General features: G+C 37.4%; 1 protein-coding gene across 1 annotated transcript in view; it reads right to left on the bottom strand.

Annotated features, from left to right (window-relative positions):
• Window positions 1–9,179, bottom strand: part of LY75 (lymphocyte antigen 75) — a 127,460-nt gene that overhangs the window by 71,857 nt on the left and 46,424 nt on the right. Inside the window, exons 12-13 of the mRNA XM_006872043.1 lie at window positions 5,395–5,594; window positions 3,581–3,723 (exon numbers count right to left, since the gene is read on the bottom strand). Coding sequence (XP_006872105.1) covers window positions 3,581–3,723; window positions 5,395–5,594 — 343 coding nt within the window. The remainder of the gene's footprint in view (window positions 1–3,580; window positions 3,724–5,394; window positions 5,595–9,179) is intronic.

Below are 9,179 nucleotides of genomic sequence, written 5' to 3'. Positions count from 1 at the left end.
ACTTCAGATGTTTACTGATGAAGGTAAAAGTCTATAGTCTTCAGTATGAATGGCACCTCAATGTAAAGAAAACAAAGATCCTTCCAATCGGACCAATAAATAACATCATGATAAATGGAGAAAATATTGCAGTTGTCATTTTGCTGGGATCCACAAACACTCATGGACGCCCAATAGCCAAGAAATCAAACAATGTTATTTCATTAGGCAAATGTGAAGCAAAAGACCTCTGTAAAGTGTTAAAGAGCAAAGATGTCACCATGGACTATGATGTGCCTGACCCAAATCAAGGTATTTTCAATCGTCTCATATGCTTTATTGGAAGTTGGACAATAGAGAAGGAAGACTAAGAGAACTGGTACATGCATTTAAATTATGGGGTTGGTGAAGAATATTGAAAGTTCTATGGACTGTCAGAAGAACCAACAAATCAAATCAGTCTTGGAAAAAGTACAGTCAGAATGCTCCTTAGTAGTGAGGATAATGAGACTTTGTTTCTTGTTCTTTGGACGTATTGTTCAAAGGGATCAGTCCTTGAAGAACAGCATCATGCCTGATGAAGTGGAGGGTCAACGATGAAGAGGAAGACCCTCAACAAGATGGACTCACATAGTGGTAGCAACAATGGATTCAAACATAACCATTTGTGAAGATGTTCTGGTGTACCTAGAGTTGCTAAGAGTCGGAACCTAACAACAACAGTTTCTTCATTTCTGTACGTCTTTGTGTAGTCTTCTCAGGGTTTAATATCAGAATTAGACTAGTTTGTGAAATAAACCAGGACGCTTCTATCATCTTCAACGTAATGGAACTACTGAAATACATGATAATAATCTCTATTTAAAAAATTTAAGAACTTCAAATAGGAAGTCATATAGTTCCCATCTCCTTCTTTGAAGAAATTCTTTGTCAACTTTTTCAGTTTCTTCCAAGGATACTGAATTTCCACTTAACAAATTTATTGGGTTCCCACTTATTAAAGCAATTGTACACTAATTAAATTTCCCTAGAAATTGTCAATTTAAATAAATTTATGTATATAAGCACAGTAGTATTCTTACCAATTAATTTTTTCTCTCTATAATAGGTTTTATAATTCCTTATTCAAGCTTCATTTTAAGCATGTTTTCTTTTTTTCATTATTCTGATTTCTTTATTTCATTGCTTTATTTGCAGAGTGTTAGTTCTGAATCAATACATCAATTTAACTGCTTTTCTATTTTCAAATTAATTAATTTTCACTTTTATCTCTATTATGTTATTTCATATAGTTACCTTGGAATTGTTATCTCTTATTTTTACCTTCCTATGATAAACACTACACTGTGAATCATAAGGCCCGCTGTTTAAGTTCACCAGCATTCCATGGGAGAAAGATGAGGTCTTCTGCTCCCACAAAGATTTTTTTAAAAAAGCCTTGGAAACCCTATACAGGGTCACTCACTATGAATTGGAACTGACTCGGAGGCACTTAACATTGTTACCTTGGAATTATTTTCATTCTTTTTGTTTAATAGGTAAATCCCTTAAAGCTATTTTTAATGTACCTCCAAGTGCTGCTTTGGCTATTTTTCATATATTTTTGAAGGAAAGCTATTATTATCAAATACAGTTTTGATTTATTTGCCAAAAAGATACTTTAATAACATATAATTTATAAGATGATAGGGTTCAATTTCACTTCTTATATGGTCTATATAGTTTCAGTGTTTTTGATAGTTGAGGTTTTCTTTTCAGCCTAATTGAATTAATTTTGCTAAGTGATCCATGCAAGAGGAAAATAAATTTATCATCTTTCTTATCTATAAACCGAGATCATCTATTAAATCAGACCTTTAAAAAAAAATCACACCTTCAGTAAATGATACACTTGTTTAAGTTCTATGATGCATTATCTTCAAATGTACATAGTCTGTGTTTCTAAACATAATTTTTAGGTAAAATGAGGAATTTAGTGTACTTTCATTAGCTGAATAATTTTATCCCTTTACATTTCAATTTAAAACACATTTAAACACCTTTCCTACTGAAACACTGTTATATTATTCTCCTCTTTCAAGACAGTTACATTGTTTTGATAATTACTCATATTATTATTATTACTTAGATTTGTATTAAATACCCTTCCAATTTTTTTTTTTTTTTTATAATTCTTTTCATTTATCAGCTGGAATGTCTTTGAAATTTTTTTTTCTAGATGGGACCACAGATGGTATATATCATTGACTATTAGCGTAGTGGTTCCGAGTTGGGCTGCCAACCTCAAGGTCAGCAGTTTGAAACTACCAGCTGTTCCGTGGGAGAAAGATGAGGTTTTCTGCTCCCGTAAAGATTTACAGCCTTGAAAACCCTGTGCAGGGTCACTATGAGTCGGAACCGACTCTATGGCACTTAACAACAACAATATCAACACAAATGAAAGCAAATAACTGGAAAAGAAAATGATTACATTACCATCATTTTGACCTCAAAACTCTTTAGATGTCAGTTCTTGTGTGCCCTCTTACATCTAACGTCCCAGAGAAGAATGCTAGCTGAACTTTTCTTTGTTTGTTTGTTTTTTTGTTGTTGTTGTTTGTTTTTTGTAACTTTTGTTGTGAGTTAAAATGGTTGAGGAAGAATTCAGGAGAATATGCCAGCGATTGACTTCTTTTCATTAATTTTACCTGGTATCCTCTAACTCCTTGACTTACAGATTTGCAGCTTTTTTTCAGTTAAGAAATTACATAAAAAAGAAAACGAATTTGTGAAGCTGAAGTCTTTAATACCCATGATTAACCCCAAAGATTTGAAGAAATATTCCACCCTTGCCCTGCGTTTATCTCTCTACATATACTTAAGAAAGGACATCAGGAAAACCATCCAGGAATCTTTCCACCCAGGTATCAAAATTGCAGTGGCATATTGATCTGTCTCTGGAACAACTCAGATCATTGCTTTGTGCTCCTATTCACACAGTCACGTTCCCAGTGTAATTTTCCACCAGAGGGGTTGGAATAGCCTTCTCATTGGTTCTCTCACTCTATTCTATCATCCATTGTCATATTATGTCTCTAAATCACAATAGTTATCACTTCTCTCATCTGTGCTATTAATGTACCACATTAATTATTACATTAATTATTTAAATGGAAATCCTATTTTGGTATTCTAGACTTTTGTAATACTTTTTTAGTGAAAAACTTATTTATTTTTACTTTTTATTTGTCATACTTTTCTTACCCCCACTATTGGACTTCATTACTCAAAGGGTAGGGGCTAAGTCTCATCTGTCTTTGAATCCTTCAAAATGTCTTGTCTTTACATTAAGAGTGTTTCATGTTGAATGAAGTGTGAATGGACTATTTAGATAATAAAACAGAGCAATAATGAATACTTAACCAATTGCCATAGACTCATAGTGACCCTGTATTGGGTTTCCAAGGCTATAATTCTTTACAGAAGCAGAAAACGTCATCATTCTCCTGCAGAATGGGTTTGATCTTGCAGTTAACAGCCCAGTGCTTATTCTATAGCACCACCAGGTTTAAATGCTTAGAGGAGATCAAATTTAGCATAGAAGCTCTCCCAAAATTATTACCTGAGCTGGTCCATTAATAAGTGAAGAAATTCCTTTATTTCATTCATATGACTGAAGCTAGGAAGGTGTGCCCCAAGTGCTTGGCAGAATCTTTCAGCTTCTTCCCAGTTTCTCTTTCTCACAATTCTTTCTACATGAAACAGCTTAACAAAACATAAATTAATTTGTTTTCTGATATAATCATAAAAAATCATAGATCTAAAGTCAACGATACTCAAATGTATGGGCCCTTGAAATGGATTCTTATCAGTGTAATGGACACACAGGAACATGTATGTGGACTATGGCACAGGCAGCCCCACTGGACGTGTGAACTAGAGGCTGACTCTGGTGCCAAGAGTTGAGGTCCTCCCTCAACCAGATGGGGTACTGTATACAATATACTCCTGTACACTGAGCATCTTGAGAAAGAAAATGAACCCATGGGTAAGGTTGTAAAAGATAGGCATAAATACTCTGGAAGTAGACTTCTGACCTAACAGTATAATTTGAACCTAAAAGACCTGTATGAGTGCAGGGCTACTTTCTGATGACTCAATGGATAACCTGTACTGGCATGCAAACACTGATAGAAGGTAGCAAGATAAAACCTGCCACTGTTTCTTTGGCTGGTGATGACTAATTTTAGGCAAAAAAGAGCCAGTTATTTGTTCCACAATGTTGTTCCACAATGAAGTAAAGGAAGAAGAGAAAAAGTAGAAGATGACACAGAATAGGTGGAATTATTGGCCCAATGCTTCAGTTCCTACAACAGAATGATACATTCTTGTCATGGCCTCCTGATGGGCTAACTATGCTTTCCTGTATTGGACAGTTTAATTGACTTGGGGCTTGTTCATGTGCCTTACTGTGATCAGTGGAATGTTAGCAGATGTAAAGTGAGCAGAGGGCTACAATGTGCCTATGTGGTTGGACTTATCTTCTCAGGCTGCGATTTACAATAAGAAGAATAATCCCAAGTAGCTTCTGTCCCTTCAATCTGAGCTTCAGATTAAAGGTCAGCAGACCCCAACCCACAGCCTAGAGTCAGCTCATCAGATCTGCAGTTGGAATCAGAGTGACTATTAAAGCCAAACTACATCAATGAAACCCTACATGACCCAGAGAATCAGAAATGTGAGAATAAATGTTTGTTGTTATCAGCTACTAAATTTTTGGGGTGGTATATTAAACCCTATACAGGGTCGCTATGGGTCGGAATCGACTCAATGGCACTTACCAACAACAACATGTTATGGTTAGCTTATAGGAATAGATGGCTACTGTTGTTTTTGAGTGCCACTGAGTTGGTTCCAACTCATAGCAACTCCATGTAACAGAGCAGAACTAGCCGTAGGTTTTTTTTTTTTTTTTGGCTGCAATATTTACAGATGCAAACTGTCCAGCATTTCTCCTGCAGAGCTGTTGAGTGGGTTTGAACTGCCAATCTTTCTGGTCATAGCCAAGAGCTTAACTATTGTACTAACAAGAGTTCTTAGGGGACTCATACAGACAATAAAATAGTTTTGTTTTTTTTTACATTATAATAGATAATGAACTCTTAATTTGAGAACAAGAATTAGAGGGATATGAGAATCATAAACACAGTGTCAGCATGGCAAGTAGCCCACCCAACTTCCCAGGAAAAAAAGGCCACTTGGGCACTGTCCGGAAGAGTCAATCCTGCTGGACACACACGGGATTTGAGGATGAACAGTCTGACACCAGAGGCTCATTAGACGGGCAGGGAAGAGCAAAACTTTGTACAAGGACATAGACTAGGATAGTGGAAAGATGACTTCATGGAGGCATTTAGCAGAATAATATTACTTTACCTTATAACAAGAAAGACCTGATGAAAAACTCTGCCACCCTTCAGGACAGTGGTCACTTGGCTTAGGGGCAGCTTCCTCAGGCTCAGGCGGTTCACTTATTTTCTTGCAAATTGAAAGTGCTCTGAAGTTTCTGCAGTCTTTCACTTCCCACTTTCCAAGTGACTGTCCTGTAGACATAGCTACACACCCACCTGGGAAAGCTGATATTGCATGGGAAAAAATGAATTTAAAATGGCATTTCAAAATCGGAGTCTGAATATTTTCTAGTATGTCTACTGTCTGAGTCAAGATGGAGAGGGAGAATAGAGAAGAAATTGGAGGAAAGAGTGGAAAGACTTGTGTTGCTCCTTATAACAATAAGAATAATGGTAATAAGCTACAGAGAGAAGTGCTTCCTACTTGTTAGGTACTCACACCAAAACCCAAACCCAAACTCACTGCCAGTGAGTTGACTCCAATTCATAGTGACCCTATATAGGGTTCCAAGGCTACACAGCTTTACAAGAGTAGAGAGCCTCATCTTTCTTATTTGGAGCTGCTGGTGGGTTTGAACTGTCAATCATGTGGTTAGCAGTCCAGTGCTTGCTTATCCTACTATTGTAAGAAAATAATATGAATCTCACAACAAATCTATAGGGTAGATTCAATTGTCATAGCAGGTGCAGTGAGAAGTGACTTGGCTAAGTTTACACCGTTAGTAAATGGTTAAGCCAGGATTTAAACCCCAGAGGTCTGTTTTCATGGGAGAAAGATGTGGCAGTCTACTTTTGTAAAAATTACAGTCTTCGAAATCCTATGTACTATAAGGTTGCTATGAGTCAGAATCAACTTTGGCTTTGGGTCTGCTTCCAGAAATGCACCTTAAACCACTATGGTGTTGTTAAGTGCCGTTGAGTTGGTTCTGACTCCTAGCAAACCTGTGTAGGGTTTTCGAGGAGCAGCTGGTGGGTCTGAACTGCCAACCTTGTGGTTAGCAGTCCAGTGCTTATCCTATAGCACCACACCAGGACCTCAGGATAGTCTAAGTAGTTCAAATTATAAGCCTCAAGATTATAATCATTGTAATGAAATGATGGTGTAAAACTGATGTTCTCCCATGTAAACTATCACTCAATTCACAATAAAAACTTAAAAAAAAAAGATAAGCCTCAAAACAAAACTCTCTCAGATTACAGATTCAAATCCAAAGTAAGGGCTGGCACAAGGCAGTATTTAGTAGCCTTCATTTGTTTATGATTTACTTAATGCTAAGGTATAACCTTAGTTATTTGTTACCACTTTGAAAGGTAGTTTGTGTTATCAGCTCCATTTTCCATATGAAGAATAAATGCATGCCCATAATCATATAGTTGGTGAGTGGTGAGTTAGAATTTTACCTAGTATTTTCTGACAAACGACCATGCTCTCTTTTCCATTACACTGTCTGAAGTGGGCAGGAGACAAAAAGAGTCCTTACACGTTGGAAGAGGGAACGGGGAAGCCCATAACCCTCTCCAGGCCATCAGGTCTGACAGTTAGATCTCTGGCCATCTCCCTTCTCATCAATGAGAAGGCAAACACCGCCTTCGGCAGTAACTCCTTGACCCACTCAAAATGGGATCTGGGGCTTCGCAAACCACCCCTTCCCCTCTAGGCTGTCTTCTGAATATCCAAAAAAAAAAAAAAAAAAAAAAAGAAGAGTCCTTACATTGGAAAAATTCTATCCCACTTAACAGAGAAGCCATATGAGCTCGTGGCTCTTACACATGGTCAGCAACAGCGAATGGGGGAAAATACCATTAGGGTGCTGTATCACCCTAATGGGTGTATTATTGTTTCTCTGTGGTATCTCTCTACCCATAGCTTGTCCATAATAGAGCAAGCTGGAGGAAGTTAGGAGAAATACTGATACAAGGAGCTTCATGGCAGCCTTTCTGGCTATGGACCTGAGGGACTTGCTATTACAGTCACTTCCTGAGCAGCTCTCCAACCACTGAGGTTCATCCATGAAAAATGTGACACTGATTCTCATTAAAAACTTGAGTGCCTATTATAAAAAACCCTATATATTTTACACATTAGACTATGTCTAATTTAAGGTGACTCAACTAGGATTCATGCCAGTGCCCTCCATCTTCTGTATATGGAAAAAGATGACACGTGTTAACTTGAGTGAAGGGAAAAAGAAAAGACAAAAGAAAGTAATTGGGTTCATGTATTCGTGCTCAAATCTACAAAAGAACGTCTAATTAGTAATTATTTTACAATGACTGCACTAATACATAAATTGAATGTTTTTTTCTTGTCTTAGAAAACCGTTTAATCAAGGAATACAGAGTTAAAAGCTCATAAGAATAGCAGGTAGTCAGGGATGGCCACATGTGCTAGTTATTATCAATGCCATTCACATATATGGTGATAAGCATGTGTCACAGATTTTTGTGGGGCAGGTCCTATTTCAAATATTGTGTTGGATTATAAACTCACACATCCTAAAGCTTGGGTTAGAAAAACATGGTCTTAATGATCATACTAGACAAGCATAAGAAAATAGAAATAATTCAAAAGTGAGAAATGGGGGATGCTTTGCAACTGTTGTCTTATACAAAGCCAAATCTTTTTAAAAGCATTGGATTGGCAGTTAGGAGATCTGGATTCTTAATGACTTGTTAAGTGACCTTTTCAAGTGAATCACCTTTCTAAGCCTCTGTTTTCTTAATTCTAAAATCATAGGCCAGTTTAATAAAATTCTGAGGTCTCTTCTGGCTCATGTGTCCTAAGATTCTGTGGCTAATTAGAGTCGATGCTTAGGCTGGTTGGAGAAAGATGAACCAATTTGAAGAAGGAATACAAACAATCTTTGTGTTCTGAACATCTGGCTTACTGTCAACCCCTGCTGTTGTTTTGTTGTTAAGAGCAGTATGAGCCAGTTTCAACTCACAGCGACCCTGTAAAGGGTTTCTGAAAAGCAGCTGGTAGGTTTGACCTGTCAACCTTTCAGTAAACAGTCCAGTGCTTACTCTACAGTGCCACACTGACAGCTCCTGCTGTTATTGTTAGGTGCCATTAAGTTGGTACCAACTCACAACGACCCTATGCACAACAGAACAAACCACTGCCCAGTCCTGCAACAACCTCACAATCGTTTTTACGTTTGAGCCCATTGATGCTGCCATTGTGCCAATCCATCTAGTTGGGGGTCTCCTTTTTCTCTGAGCCTCCACTTTAGCAAACATACTCATTGCCCTATAATATTATGTAAATTTGTCAGAGCTTTCAAACTGAGCCAAGCCCTACTTGCAACAATGTCTTTATCACAGTCACCACCACATACTGCCTGTGCGTCAGCTTTGAACGCAATGAAAAGGTGTTGCGCTGTTGCTTGCACGGAAGGAAGGCTAAATAAAAACTGCTTGCACCTGTTCTGACTGACCTACAAATTCAGCTTAGAAACAGATCTCTTCCTAACCCAAGAACTGCCTGAATTCCTAAGATACATTCCCTTTTTACTTTTACCAACTAAGAATAACAGAAATAGACAAATTCAGTTTTAGTTTAAAAGCAGAGCTTTGTTTCTAGGTTCTGTGTGATATTTACACATGAAAAAAGATAAAAGTAAAATGCTGGCTCTAGTCCCATGCCTTTGGATGTTGTTTTCTAAAGAATTGAATGTCTGCTTTGACTGGGTTATTCCCAAGGATTTAACAGGGAAGACAATGATTCTTTTTATGGTTCCACAGTTAAGAATCTGGTCCTGAAGATCATGAGTTCCCTCACATTTCCAAGGTATGTGAGGAATATATTTT

The sequence above is a fragment of the Chrysochloris asiatica genome, unplaced genomic scaffold, assembly GCF_000296735.1.
Source record: "Chrysochloris asiatica unplaced genomic scaffold, ChrAsi1.0 scaffold00181, whole genome shotgun sequence".
NCBI classification, from domain to species: Eukaryota; Metazoa; Chordata; class Mammalia; order Afrosoricida; family Chrysochloridae; genus Chrysochloris; species Chrysochloris asiatica.
Note: the sequence above shows the minus strand (reverse complement) of the source record. Positions and strands in the feature narration are given on the sequence as shown.